Below are 16,081 nucleotides of genomic sequence, written 5' to 3' on the forward strand. Positions count from 1 at the left end.
TATTGTCTGAGACAGCACTGACTTGTTTTCCAGGAGATGCAAATGAAGAAGTGTGAAGGTGCTTTCCCTGAAACATGATGAAGGCTTAAATATCCTTAAACAGTTAGGAGGGGTGGACTGGGTATAGCTGAATGGACAATGCCCCCTACTGGCCTACTGGTTTAATCAATTTACTGTGGAAATGTGTAAAGACTCTTTGATTCCTGCCCCAAACAGCATTTGGAGGTAAGAGGTGAAGAGTAATTTAGTTCATACATCTATTTTTCATCGATATTTGCACACTACAGTGTGGTGGGAATGGATTTCTTTTCAGCCAGTGGAGGCTGCAGGCAGGCAGGCAGGGACCTGCGGCTGATAAAAGATTGGACATTCCACCTTAAGAATGCAAGAAATTACACTGGCAGCAGATTACCATCAGGCTGCCAGTGGTCTGGTATGCAACTGTGGTTCGTGAAACAACTGAGAGCTGCAGAACAAAGAGTGAGAGCAGGCACCGGGTGCTGTGAGAGGTCAGAGGTTCATCGTAGGGAAGAGAGTTTAACACCTTTGTAAAGATAACATAAATCAGCATGTGGGATGAATTCTTGGGGAAGAATTAGGTTGCAGTCTCTCCCTCCTTAAATCAGTTGATGTTAAATGCAGCCGGGTTGATCTGCAGAACACAAGCCTGCCATCTCTTTGATTTCATACTAAATAACTCGAGGAGCTTCAAATCCCAAGAAAACAGACAGGTAAAAGAGTTTGTTAATCCACTGTGTTTCGAGTTTAAAATGCTTTATATTAACTGGGACATGTTACATGAGTGTTACATGTCACCTGGATGTACCAGAGTGGGAACTTTGAATTAGAACGAGTTAGAAAAGGAAAGGTATTAGATGTGTACAGTTGTTGTCACACAGTTGTAATCATTAGTTTGGTTTAAAGGTACAGTAAGTAATTTTTAGGTAATTTAATAGGAAAAAGGGAATGTTGTACCCATAAAAATACATTAATAGTGTGCAATTGCATCTTCCAACACACTGATGTATTCGGAGAAACTTAATCCAAATTAATCCATTAAAAATACACAAGCGGGCTCCGATTTGTAGAAGCTAATATGCTGCCATCTTACTGTGGCTGAGACAAACATCATCATCTCAGCCACAATAATCGCGTTATTGTATCTGGCTACCTCCATATTAGCGTTTCGGCTTCTGTCATATAAACAGTAAATCATTCACTTTGTATTTGTTGTAACTATCTTCTCTATTGGGTTGCAAGATTGTGGTGTTCTTACTGGCACATTGTTTATATTGTAGTGAAGTAACATAAATCTGGATGATGTGAACAGTATAGGTAGTGGGTTTCTTTCTTAAAGTTATGGTACAGTCAAGCTGCTATACACACACCCCACCAATATTACTATACTGTGTAAGTAATTTTAAATAATTAGATATTTGATTATCTTTTTGACAAACAAATATTGCAGTTGGAGGTAAAGTCAGTCTTTTTCTTGTCCATGATGTTGTGTCATGTTGTAATTTTTTATAAATTTGGTACCAATGAGTATTTTTACTATAAAAAAAAGGAGATACAACGATGAGTGTGTAATGTGAATGGGGTCACTCACAGTGATTGATGAACACATAGTATTGCCTTTAGGTAAAAAGCTCAAAGGTTCTCTTTTTTGTTTTCATAACCTACAACAGAAAAAACAGTAGTGACTAGGCGATGTACACGGAGCTGCTCAAGAGCCACATAATGCTTTCAGCATATGGTGGAAATGAACTGCAATAGAAACACAACTCTAACTGAAAGCGAGTGCTGATCAGTGTCTGCTTGATGTGGAAACATGTGCATCATTTAATCAGTGGTGTTGGTAACGGTGTCATAAATATTTGTTCATACTTTTTAGTTTACGGGCAACAGGGCTCATCACTTCATCATGACTGGAAGCACGGAAAAAAATATCCTCATGAACTTTCTTTGTATTTGTTAACCTAAACATCGCAGCTTTTATTTGGACCTGCATACTTTAAGTAACACTACCAACTACATCGGTACAAGAAGAGGTGTTCAAAAGTTGTTCTAAGTTCAGACATTTTACACACCTACATCTGTTTACACTTTATTCTAGTTCTCCAAAGTGATTAGAAAAGGGGGAAAAGAAATACTGTAGTTTGAATTTAAGGTTGGCCACAAAAATACGATCGTCTCAGTTCAGTTCTTCTCGAGTACTTTACTCCTTAAAGCTGGGCTTTCGAGTCTGGCAGTCACATTCGGTCGTAAAGTAGTAATACCTGAATGATGATCGTGTTGTTTGAGAATTCGTAACACGTTCGTGTGTGCTCAGTGACATATTCACAGCTGAGTGTGTTTAATATCATCTCTTAACACAATTAATTTCTGGACTTGACGTGAAGTGGGCAGCAGATGAAAAGAAGCACTGGATGCCGGCAGGTTTCTTTCTCCATGGCCTTGTGTTGCCAGACAGCTTTTAACACCCTGAGTATCAAGCCAAGAGAAATAAAAAAGGGTAATAATCCAAGATGAAAGGATTTTGGGATTATCGCTACATATTCTGAAAGTTGCGTTTTTCAAACGGGGCTTTTAAAAGTACAGTAATAGCCAAACGTTCTGTTTCAATGACCATAAATGGAGAAAAAAACCTTCAAATCTGATCAAGTGGAGCTCAGCAGATGACTGATAGAGACTGGAATGCACTGCAACAGGTATAATAAAAGTTTTTACTTTATTAACAGAAATCTTTCGTTCAGACAAAAGAACAAAAGTACAGAAATAATGTAAATACTAATAAATTACATCACACTTCTCACAAATAAGCAGCCAGACATCGAGATCACATAACGCCTAAATTTATACACCTGAGGCACACAAGAGGGGTTGGTTTTCATGCCACATTTACACCAATATACACAACATTGATACACTTACAATATCACCCACCATTCAGCAGAGAGGAAGGGACACAGTGAACTCAAAAACTGGCAAATGAACCCGTGCAACGGCATTATTTCTCTCATGTACATATGCCACATTAAAGTAGAGTTGAGTTTGCTTTCAGTAATAGCTGTATTTCATTGTAAGTCTCTGTGGCTGCATATTAATTCAGTCTTACACTATGCATCACTTCAACACACCCAGAGCAAATAACGATGAGCCAACCCCGGTAGCAGAGTATTACCTTTGCTCCAAATTATATATTAAATGAAAACAATGTTGGGGAAATTAAAAAAAGCTTTATGAAATGAGCATACGTTCCATACACACTGTAAAAGTTCCCAGATATAGCACTGGTGACATCAGCAACCTGTTTTGGGAGAAACAGGTGAATCTGGCACTGCGATTGGCTGAGATAGCTATCAACCTGCTTAACTCAAACACCTCTCTCTTTACAATGACAAATGATATGTGAACGATTCTTAAAAATGTCTTGATGCATGCTCAATCGTCCAGGTAAGTAAATCCAAAAAAGGTTGATTCAGTTCTGGACGTAGTGTTTTCAGTGGGAGAAACATTTCGTCACTCATCCGAGTGACGTCTTCAGGTTTCCCCAATCTTTGAAACAGTACATTTCAAGTGACAGTTATTCTGCAAAAGTCCTGTTTACAAGGTTGGGGAAAGCTGTTTCTCCCACTGAAAACGCTACATCCAGAACAGAATCAACCTTTTGGGATTACTAGAAATGCTTACATCTATAGAGACAAAGAGAGCAAACCTGGGGCGTAAATACCTGTGAGAGTGCCCTTTTAAACCCACAAACTGTATGTTAAAGATGGACATGAAAAGTGAAGCTGGTGAGGATGTGCCTTAAACCTGCATTTTCTCTAAATGACAGCAGGGGGCGACTCTTCTGGATTCAAAAAGAAATTCTATTGTAAAAGAAATGGGAAAATTCTCACATTTTGATGTATTTATGGTCTTAAATGCTAGCTTTAAGTCTATTTAAAGCTAGCAGTGCTTTAGCCCATGGTTAAGTTGTTAATGACAGTAAGCTAACCTCCTAATTGTAATTTCATCCTTGCTTTTTCAGCACTAGGGGTTTTAGGGGGACAGCCTTTTTATGTTTACACATTTGGTTTAAGCCTGTTGTTAGCAAAAACTGGCATCCAAATTAATATCACAGTGAATAACGGATGTACTTTGGTAACAAGTCTAACTAGCTAGTCTAAGTGTTAACTAATCAGCTCCAAATACACTCAAAAGACCAAAATGTTGATGACCAAAATGTGAAAGTGAAAGCTCTAGGATTGTTAACTACAAACCAACACATGCTAGCGCAGTGGCCATGTCCATCTTTGATATACAGTCTATGTTTCATCATAAAGGAAGTAAAATTCTGAAAAGTGACATCAAAATATCTGTCATAAATATGAAATCTCTAACATGTACAGTATAGTAAGCACAACATCACTTGAAATAATAAAGATACAATATTCAAATAAGATTTTGACACAGATACCTTCAAGAGCCCAAATCATTTCAATTTATATTGCATTCTAGTAACACGTTACAAAATGTTTTCTTTAACTGACATGTTATGAAAGAGGAAAGACAATTTATAAAATTAAATAAAACTTTGAAAAACTGGAGAAATGTATAAACTGGGGGGGAAATTTTGAGACAAAGAATTTTAAAATGTCTGACTCGATATTTGACTTTAACAAAATTATATTCCTCTCATTCCTTCTGCACTTAGATGTTGTTTTACCACAGCAGGTTTATTGTTTTATGAGCACATCAGTTATAACATGAAGCCATGCTCAGTGCACAAAATCTTGTCCAGTACTACCACTCTATTGTCAGTTTCAGCAGAGCACTGCTGAACTTGAGGTAGTTACCAATCAACATTGCAGCTCAGTTCCAATTAAATCAGCTCAGAAACTATCAGGTACGGGTCCAGCTAAAACAGCTGAGACCACATCTGACCCTCAGACAAAAGGGAAGCAAACCTACAATAGTGACAAAACTAAAATTATTTGATGTCCGGTCATTGTTTATAATTTGACCCAATAAAACAGATTTATGGAACATGCCAGATCCTAAACTTTATTTTAAACCCAAAATGTGAGAAAAGTGACATCATAGTTCTTTCATCTTTCACCCTGACAGAATGAGCAAATAATTATATCTTGAGATAACCTTGATATCCAGAAAGAGTAACTGCTGTTTCTCTCCAGGGCAAGAGAGGCTATAGACACAGTGTTTAAAGTTAACATTTCGATTTTTCAGCGACGTCACAGCCATTATTGCGTGGCACATAAGGGATAGGAAATCCTCACGGTTTGGTTATGGCTTATCACACTGCAGTATTATATATGAAGTGGCAATAATCTTTACAGGTAAGATGGAACAATTTAATGTAAACCTTTAAGGGGCCTCACAATCAAATGCAGATTTGGTCCACTTTGACACAGTACCAAAAGCTACCAGATGCTTGCAAAAGTGTTTAACACAAGACACTGCAGTAAATCTGAGATTACAGATGAGAATTTGACAAAAAAGTCAGAATTAATACAGCCAGCGATAACTTGAAACAAAAGAATCACAGTAAGCAATGTCAATATTTTCATTATTCCAAAATGAAAAATACAAGCTAAGTAATTATTACATTAGTGTTTATCTGCCCTAGCATGACAACTGACAGGAGAATTAGCTTACTACCTACAGTGGAAAACCACGATGTTGTTACTTTAAAGCCTAATGAGCACTTAAAAAAATAAAGTAATATTTAAATTGTCAAGGGTGGTTAACACGAGCAGATTGAGCCTGCTCTTTATAAATAAATAAATACATTTGTGGAATTTTAGACATTTGAAACCCCAACCAAGTTGACCAAGCTAGCATTGAAAACTCACAAATGCCTTTATTAAAGTGGAACATCCCCTCTGGAAGATAGAAACAACAAAGCATACTCTCTTGGCCATGCTTTAAATAAAATTTAGCTAGACTAAAATTTGACATAGTCTTCCTGAAGTTATTTAGGAGTAATTAGCACTTTTATGTAATTTATTTTTAGTTAGCACTGTTCTGTTGTTTCGTGTATCCTAGTATGTTTAGCCTCAAACCGTTTCCATCAGAAATGCATATTTAAGTTTAATTTACTAATTTATTTTTAACAAACCCATGGCGTCCCCTTTGGTGTAGCAAGCTAATAAACCACTACTGCTAAAATCCGTTAGCTGACTAGCCGCATTCTAGCTAGCTAGTTAGCTTTCTAGTTGAACTCAAGAACCAGCCATTTGAAAAATGCAGAAAAAAATTGCCACCACAGTAACATTGCTCCAAAGGAAGAAAGAAACCTGTTAGTTAAATTTATAAGTAGTAGCTGAAGCTAAGGAAACTAAACGAAGCATGAATTCACTTTATTTACATCTGCTAAGCCATGCTCTCTTTAGTCACTGCCACTGTAATGTTTCTATGTTTTGCAGGATAAATATGCAATCTGTGGTGGCATTTTTTTCCTGCCATGAATGTAATTATTGCAAAAATGGCTAGTTAACTTTTTTCTCCTTTTCTGGAACTTTCATCATTTAACACTGGGTTTGGGATTATCATTTATCTAATAAAGATCCAGATGCTGAATTAAATGGAAGGTGGGAAAAACTATTACAAGCTCATTCTAAGTCACAAGATAAAACTATTATTTACCATTACCATTTTGATAATTTTCCAATAAAAGTACCAATTTATATAGAGTATCATACTTTGATTGTTCTTTGCATGGAAAGCAAAACCATGTAGTCAGTTTGTGTCCTTGAGCTTGCTGCTACAAGAAGCTAAAATCTATAGCTCACTCATTATTTTTTGAACATTTTTTTAAAAGAATATTTTGGAAATTTAAGACTTTGGTAAACTATCAAAGATGTTTTGCATACCCTTCAGATCAAACTAATGAATAGTCATAAGAGATCTTTGCCATCAGTTATCAATTAAGAGTTTTTCTTTGAAGGCTTCATTGCGTATGCACATTCCATCTTGCGAAATATGCTGAAAATCTACAGAGTCCATCTACGATAAACCAAAAGTACTTGGTGTCTAATTTCATAATAAGTTACCCAAAAATGCACTTTTTTTTCCAGAAAATTCAAAGTAAGCGTCAGCTCCCATCAAATAAACTGTGGAAGAAAACAGGTTGGCTCCACATATCACATTCATTTACATGCAGATCCAAAACAGTGACGGATGTTAGAAGAGGATGGCTGCCATTCCTGCAGGTATATGTGTGTGTAGGTTATATCTGCTACAGAGCAAAATTCCTAAAAAGAACTACAATAAATGAGCTGCAATCCTAGCTGACAGAGAACAAGAGACAGATGATTAAAATATCAGACCCTTGCTGTTTGCTTCTAAAGACTCACCAGTACTAGTTGCTAGATCAGTCCCCACACCAACAAATACCCCACGGTGCTATTAACAAAGCATAAAAGGTTAAGAAAAGGAACAATTTGCTGGGGAAGAGCAGAGCTGTGATGGAAGACGATGGCTGTAAGCCAGTACAGCGTTTGCACCTCGTTAAAAAAAAAATCACAAGCTCAAAGGTTTTTCTTAGCTGTGTGATTGTGTTCTCAAACAAGTTAAGGGGGTTGTTTCTTTAAAAAAAACTGTTCTTTTTTGTTATTAAAAAGCACTTTGGTAAAGTTAGGCCAAGGCAGAGGAGTCACTACATAAGCCAATATGTGTCTACAGCACACGGATGTCTGAGAAATGCTGCTGCTGGCTAAGATGCTTAAGAGACCGCTGGTGAAGCGAGAGGATTCAGTACGCTTCTCGTGACTCAGGTGGAACTGGTTCAGATCAGAATATTGCCATGGACATCTGCAAACAATTTGGAAGCTGTGTGTCGAATAAAGAAACTGAAGATAGACGGATGTACATAAATGTAGAAATATGAACATAGAAATAGTTTCACCGGTTGGACAAAGAGAATGCAGAATAACAATTATATACCAAGCAGCACGAGCGAGAATATGAATATCTACTGTGATCACCTACCACTAAAAAGGCCATTTTGCTTTCTAGGAAGTCCAATTTCTATGGACAGGTTTTAGGTTTCAACACAACATTGGAGGGACTAGAAATGTTTCAGGAGTTTCGTAGATTAAACGTGAATATGGAATAATTAGCAAAAAACAAAGCTCCCTGAAAGTAATAGAAACGTGAACGGGGGTTTGGTGACATCTTAATATCTACCATCTCCAGTCAACATGGTGTAGGTCCTCTGAAATCCACTGGCCTTTCTAGTGATAGATTGATCACTGATTTGAGGACAGAGGGTTGCACCAGTGTTAAACTTCACAAACATGGAAAGGAGAGAGGCGACTCCATAACAAACAGAGTAAGCAATTATTATTATTTTCTGAAACCTGATGACAGGAAGAGGAAGGTGGTAGGGATGTTTTTAGTCAGAGAAGAGGCTGGCAAAGGACTGTCGGAGGGAGCGGATGGTCTCGGCTTTGGCCTCGTCGTCGGTCAAGCTTCCTCGTAACGTCTCCGTGAAGCTGTTTGTCAGCGACTGCGATTTGCTGCGCGACGAAGACGAAGACGGTTTAGCTACCCGACAAGGAAAATCATACAGCGGTAAGCAAAGTCATGTGTGAGATTAACAGAACCCCAGCTTGGACTTACTTCAGCTGCGGTGACTGTTTCCCAGCTCCAGGTCCAGAAGAGGCAGGGATGGGACCGGGCTGGAACGCCTGGCTGGGAGACGTAGTGGCGGACCGGGCTCTCTGAGGGGATCCCTGGGCCGACTGAGATGGAGAGGCAGAAGCGGAACGATGTCCACCTACCATACATGAACACGTGATGCACAGGCTTATTATTTCTCTGTACTGTATCACCACAGAAGATAGTGGAATGAATCATAATGAAGCACTTTACTTACCTCGTCTGGGCTGCGTGGTCTGAAGAAGACACAAAAAGACACAGATATAGCATCATTTACATAAAAATGCTTGAATTTTACTGCTAACACCATGACAACAACACATTTTTGAAAACATGGAAAGGGAACAGTTTCCACGATGAGACATTTTGATTGTCTTTGCAAATACATCAACTCAGGTTGATGCCACAGATGATCAGCTCCAACATATCCTACCCCAAACCATCACAGAGCTTTCCTCCTGCTGTTTCCTTTCAGATGGTCCAATCCGGCTTCAAGCTATATGGTTATTGATGAACCAACAATAAGTAATCTATACTATATGTGGAAGTCATTAATTGTGATGACAGTTTGAAAACAAAACAAAACAAAAAAACAAGGACGCTAGCGAAGTGACCATAGATGCTGAAATAGCATTAATTCAGATGCTAGTCTAGAAATACACCGTGTTCCAAATTATTGTGAAAATTGTGTTTAAGTGTCATAAAGATTAAATAAGTTGTTTTTCAATTAAACCCATGGATGCAATTGTGTTTCAGGACTCTCTGGATGACTGAAATCAATCTCGGACACCTGTGATCATTAGTTTGCCAGGTGAGCCCAATTAAAGGAAAAACTACTAAAGAAGGATGTTCCACATTATTAAGCAGACCAACATTTTTAAGCAATATAGGAAGGAAAACGGATCTCTCTGCTGCTGAAAAGCGTGAAATAGTTGAATGCCTTGGACACGTAATGAAAATCTTAGATATTTCACGAAAATTTAAGCGTGATCACCATAATGTTAAGAGATTTGAGTCAGAGCACACATGTGTTCGTGCAGATAAAGGCACAATGATGAAGGTTTCTGTCAGACAAATACATCAGATTAAGAGAACAGCTGCTAAAAGGCCATCACAAAGCAGCAAACACATATTTCAAGCTGCTGGTGCCTCTGGAGCCCTGCGAACATCAAGGTGTAGGATCCGCCAGAGACTTGCAGTTGTACATAAACCTTCTATTCGGCCACCCCTAACCAATGCTCACAAGCAGAAATGGCTGCAGTGGGCCCAGAAGTACATGAAGGCCGGAATCACAGGGAGAGAGCTGGTCGGCCCCTTTAGGGTCCCTGAAGGTGTGAAAATGACCCCTGCAAAGTATGTGGAGTTTCTGACTGTCCACTTTCTTCCATGGTAGAAAGAGAAGAACTGTGCCTTCTGCAACACAACCGTCTTCATGCAAGACAATGCACCATCTCATGCTACAAGCAACACCTCTGCATCCTTTGCTGCTTTTGGCATAAAAGCAGAGGAACTCATGGTGTGGTCCCCATTCTTCCCTGACCTCAATCCTACTGAGAACCTTTGGAGCATCCTCAAGCAAAAAACTATGAGGGTGGGAGGCAGTTCACATCCAAACAGCAGCTCTGGGAGGCTATTCTGACATCCTGCAAAGACATTCAAGTAGAAACCTTCCAAAAACTTACAAGTTCCATGGATGCAAGAATTGTAAAACTTCTATCAAATAAAGGGTCCTATGTTCATATGTAACTTGACCCGTTAAGATGTTTTTGATTGAAATAACTTTTGATTTCAGTGAAATTGATCTACTAATGCTGCAAATTCAACAAATGACCATTTTCAATTCTCTACAACCTATAAAATCTTTTGAAACTCTGTGTGCGTAATAATTTGGAAAAGTGCATTTTAAGTTTTTTATTTCTGAAAAAAATTATCAGTGTGAATACAGGTGAAAGTATGGCCATACAAGCACTGCTTGTAATTACAGTGCTACTCCAACAATAGTCACTGCAGTTGGTAAAACTGTGTAGCATTATAGTGATCATCAGAGACAAAATTATTAATTAACAGACCTGATAATAAGTATCCATAGTAGAAAAATTTTATTAGCATTATTGGTAGAAGTGGTAACAAAGTTTTGTAATTAGTAGCAGTGTTTACAATTACTCTCTGGTACTATGAACAAAGTGAGCTACAGTAGTAGTAGTGGCTTGTTTAAAAGCTTTTTGTACCTTAACAGTAGAAGGCTGAGGCATGGAAACTCCCAGCAGCACCTGGGCCATCTTGTTGATGACCAGCTCTGTGATCAGCTGTTTATCCTCCTCCACATGCTCGCCAATCAGAGGCATTGAACTGTCCATCACCTGCAGAGACAGAAAACAAACAGACCTCAGCTGAAGTGTTACAATTCCCCCACTAGATGGCAGGATGTTACCTCTTATTCAGAATTCCTCTACTCTGACCCTCAAGTGATATTAGTGATAAGACTGTGTGTGGACACACGTGATGAGTCATTTAGTGTAGATCACATGTTTGTTGGGGTCAGAAACAAGCTTTACAGCCCTGTGGCAACCACAGTTTGGAGGATACAAAGAAGTGTGTGACGAAAACTGCGAGTTTCTGTCTTCTCAGGAGGTCTTCGGTGCTCTGGCAATCAATCACATAAACAGAAGCAAAAAAAGATGCTTTAGTTTTCTCTATATGTGTGTTCATATAAGCTTTACAACAGTTTAATTTTGACTGCTCACAGACTTCTCTAGTTAAGCTCTGGATAAACTAAATAGGTTTATCTGAACACACACAAGAAGCCAAAGTTAGAATTTCCAGTGATCTGCAAAAAAAAGTGGCTCCATCTGTAAATATTATGTTGCTGGGGCATGACTTTGAAGGGCATAGACCAAACCCATTGCCACACAAATAATTAAAATAATCAAAAAAGAAAAAAAAAACAAGGAAAAATGTTTTTTCCCAGCACTTGAGCTCACATGCAGGTCCATGTGTGCTGCAGAACCACAGGCCTCATGAGGCTCAGAGACCTGCTGTCCTCCTCCCTAAAAACCAAAACAAACAGGAGCAAAGGAGTGTTGCTGCTGCTGGCTAGGATGTAGATGCCCATCATGGTGGAAGAAGCTGTTGCACCGCACCCCAGCTGCAGGCTGTAAACACATCAGCAGGCATGCATGCGTGTGTGTGCGCTTATCCTCTGGTACACAGCATATGCCAAGCAGAGATTAGACTGTACTGGAGCTCTCTGTGGCTGAAGTTGTTTTTATTAGTGGTATCAGTTAAATCCCAAAAATGTTCTTTAGTCCAATTTCAGACAAACTGGCCTCTTAGCACACACTTGGTGTTTGCTTAGATTCAAATGAATGCGACTTATTATGGCACAAGATACATGATGCAGGCAAAGACTTAACTCACTTCAATTCACAACAGTCGCCTTAAGGTGCTTTATATTGCAAGGTAAAGAGCCTACAACAATGTAGAGAAAAAAACAAAAATCAAACGACCTCTTTTAAGCAAGCACTCATGACAGTGGGAGGGAAAAATTTACACTTAACAGGAGGAAACCTGCAGATCCAGGCTCATGGAGGCGCAACCAGCTGCTCCGACCGGTTCGGGGTGATTGGGGTACGATGCAGAGCAGCCACTTGTTGTTTTCACACAGGCTAGGGTTGTTGTTTAGGCTTTTTTAAAACAGCTGTCCATACCATAACACCGCCTCCACCATGTTTGACTGACGATGTGGTCGCTTTTTCTCCCATCATTCTTTTACAAGTTAATCTTTTCAGAACAGTACAAGTTTTTTAATCTGGCCTTCTTGATCTATAGAACGTGGAGGTAGTTTCCAGAGCAACAAAACTTGGCATCTAAGACCTGCAATCTGTTTAAGGTTATCATAAGGTGATCGCTGTGGCTGCAAAAAGAAGAAATGGCTTTCTGTCTGTAAACACTTTCCTGCTGGCTCGTTCACTTGTTTTGGGCCATACTGAAGTCTTTTTTGTAAATTTTGGTTCCAAAATTTGAGGATTAGTTATGGTACGGAATCGACACATCGTCAGCTAATGAGTTTTCAATAACAAGCCGTTCGCCAGTTTCACTGTCTGATCCACAGTGTTTTCTATGTTGCAAAGATTGCAATGGGGAAATGTTCAAAGCATTCAACTTGATGCTCCAAAACAAGACCAGGACCAGAAACTATGGCTAAGTTCATGTCTTATACTGTCTATGAGTGTAACCAGTGGTTTGCACATCATCACTTGCTACCTCCTTGCGTGTGTTCTTGGCTTGAGAGCTATGGTGAAGCTGCTTCTACCAATGTAAATAATTTAGAAGGGTAGATTTTTTGGTTCCTCCAAAACAAGGGAACAGGCCTGACCTCGCCCTGAAACAGCTTTTCAGTCAATTGTCCAATTATTTGTTAAGATTCTGAAAATGGGGGATTTGCATAAAAATATAAATCCTGAAAACTTCATCTAATAATTTTGTAAAACCCATTGAAATACAGCATTTCAATTCTATCTGATTTAAGATCCACTGTAGTGGTATACAGAGGCAAAACTACAAAAGCTGTCTTAGTACAGCAAACTACGGACCAAAGTGTAAGATTTATTTAATGATTTCTTTGTGTAATACAAGAAACCAAGAGTGCACTGCTCTACAGAAACTCGGACTGAAACTACACCTAGCAAGGAAGAGGGCACCCAAAGGCAGTTGTAGGTTTAAATTCATCTATTTTATTTCTTATTAATTTAAAGCTTTTTTTTTGCATATCATTATAGGGCTGTTTCTTTTGTGGGCTTGCTACACACTGCAAAAACGTTCTCAAAAAAGCTAATCGTTGAAAAGTCGTAGAACAATCTGTCAGTGATAATGACTAAAACAAGAGAAGTTTTTATGTCGTCCTTTGTAAGCACAATCTAAACTGATTAAAAAATCCACATTTGATGACAAAAAATTGAAAGCAAATCAAAAGCTTTATTTAAAAGAGCCTCTAAGAACGCCTATAACAAACTGAGGACACCCAAACTATTCGTCTTTTCCACTCATTTTCTTTGTTTTTCACAGCTGTTTGGGATCTCTCTGTTCTGCACAGAACCACTTCCCAAACTAAAGAACCCTTTAAAGCTCCCCCTTTTTTGTGTGTACCCAGCTTCTTGGCTAGGATTTGGCAGCGAGGTCGGGTGTGGCACGGTGTTTTGGCCAGTTGAGTCATTACCACAGGGGACTGAATGCAGGCCTGGTAAAAGACCGCCAGGCCCCACTTCAAACGGCGTGCGGTGGCAAGCTAAAGCGGGATCCACCCTGCTGATTTATTAGGATACAGAGTCATCTAACAGAAGACTGGATCTGCTGTAGTTCTTTCACCACTGGAACACAGAGGTGTTGTCCTGTACTTTTACTAAGCAGCAAAGGTTTGTGTTTCCTGGACAATATCGGGCTGCATGGCAAATGTTTACAGAGCAAAAGTGAAATGTGCTCATTGAAAATGATGGTGCAGTTGAAGTTCAGGGCTGGCCAGAGGGTCATCCATTTCTGGGAAAACAACTTTAGCTTCAAGATAGCAACATGTGTGCTTGTTCTCTTTTGCTAGCTTGAAGGCACAATATCTGAAATATCTCTGTCAACAGATAAAGTCACTCCCGATGGCTGAATCTGTAATATAATGATATTTTCTTACAATTAGGCCAATAATGTTCTAATCATTATTAGGCATAACATTAGCCCTTTATCCATTATCCATCCCCATTATCTGGGACTCTCCACCATTTGACCTTAGAACTGAAGAAGCTTCTCGGATGAGAGGTGAAACGTCTTCAAGTAACTTAAAGAAGTCCAGACGCTTTTCTTTGCAAGCTCCTTTGATTAGCCCTTTAAGTTTTGTGTTGTTTCTGTGGACCAGTAGAAAAATATTACATTTGACATTGTAATTGAAAAAACATTTTTTGTACTGATAATCTCAAAGACTTAGAAAGTTTTGTTGTTTTTCTTGCCTTAAGGCATCCTAGACCTACCTTTTATGTAAAGTCTGTTGAATTTACACGTGCTAAATTAAATAAAATTTCTTTATAGTATTATGTGCCTGCTATTGTGTAGGCTCCCCATGTGCTGGGACTTCAGCAAGTGTCCTTTGGGGACGCGCAACCAAAATCTGACGGCGGGTCTTCTGGGTCCTGTGGGTTGTGGGATGGGAAGCCTCATGGATGCACAGCTGCGCTGGGATCTGGCATTCATTGAGTGTTTGGTCGTTGTTGTGTTACTCAAGCCACACTTTTGTGGTGTGGTGAGGCTCCTGCCACTAGGGAGTGCCGTTGCTATGGGACGTGTTTTGATTGGTCCGCAACAATCTTCACAGTCTTACCCAAAGAGATGGACTGACTGACACTGACTACACCAGCACAGCCATTCTACTTCATGTCATGTGGCTGACACATCCTGTCAGATCAGCTGTGTATATAAAATACTTTCTGTCATGTCATTTTGTCAAACGCTGTGGTGCACTGTGTCATGTTACATAACAATACTGCACCCCTATTATCTATACATTTTCCAGTGAAGTGACACAAGCTGGAGTTTGCCTCATGTTGATACCAGCTGCAGTAATGTGTTAATGAAGTGCTTCTGAGTAGCTCATTACTGTGCATTAGGGTGAGGTGTTACGGCTGCTGACTTTGTTCTGACGCAAAAAAACTGAAAGAAAGAAAACAGTTTCTGACTGTGACGGGCCGACAGCTCTTCAACGTCGCACTTAATTAAATTCCATCTAGGGTTGGAGTAAAGGAGGAGGAAGTAATGCTTGTCAGGAAACATTGCTACTTGACTGTGTCATGGGTTTCTCTGTCGTAGCAGCCTAGTACTGAGACCACACGCCCCTGGGGAGCTGATAGATACTTCCTGGGATAGTTTGAGGTCTTTTTTTCTTTCTCACAACCGCTCTCTCCCAGCACACAGATAGTCACCAGAGTGATGTCATGTTCTGATCCTAAGTTTGGGCATTTCAGATGTCCAGACTGGCTCATTTCCTCAGACTTGAAGGCATAGGAAGCTGCTCTAAAAACAAAACTGATTGCTCACAACTATTTGTCTCTTGCTTCGCCCCTGGGAATAATTGTTAAAGGAAAATTTGCATTTCTGGGTAAGGTATTTACGATTTTATATAAACAGATATTTTTTAAAAAGGACAGAAATCAAATATATAAAAAAGAAATAAATAAACTGACAACTTTATTTAGAATCAATAAGCATTACAACAAATTATTGGAGTGGAACAAAAGTAAGACATACAGAAAGTGTGAGTTCCAGGGAAGCTTTTGGGGTAACAAGGAGTCATCATAGTAACATATATGTGCAAGTTATTCCTTCTGTTGGGGCTGTGAGACCTGTGAGGCTGCTGGAGATGGCATGTGTGCGTAATTAT

At 39.2% G+C, this 16,081-nt stretch overlaps 1 protein-coding gene across 2 annotated transcripts in view; it reads right to left on the bottom strand.

Annotated features, from left to right (window-relative positions):
- Positions 1-2,712: 2,712 nt before the first annotated feature.
- syn3 (synapsin III) overlaps positions 2,713-16,081 on the bottom strand; it is a 125,353-nt gene continuing 111,984 nt past the window's right edge. The window contains exons 11-15 of one of the 2 annotated variants that reach the window (XR_014797274.1): positions 10,896-11,027; positions 8,885-8,903; positions 8,629-8,785; positions 6,161-8,525; positions 2,713-6,047 (exon numbers count right to left, since the gene is read on the bottom strand). Coding sequence is in view for 1 of the 2 variants with exons in the window: in XM_084909099.1 (XP_084765225.1) it covers positions 8,402-8,525; positions 8,629-8,785; positions 8,885-8,903; positions 10,896-11,027 (432 nt within the window). In the remaining variant the exon portion in view is untranslated. Of the gene's footprint in view, positions 8,526-8,628; positions 8,786-8,884; positions 8,904-10,895; positions 11,028-16,081 lie in introns of both variants that reach the window. The other variant, XM_084909099.1, reaches the window with a different exon arrangement.

This window comes from Perissodus microlepis, chromosome 17, assembly GCF_051167445.1.
Source record: "Perissodus microlepis isolate ML-2025 ecotype Zambia chromosome 17, ASM5116744v1, whole genome shotgun sequence".
NCBI lineage: Eukaryota > Metazoa > Chordata > Actinopteri > Cichliformes > Cichlidae > Perissodus > Perissodus microlepis.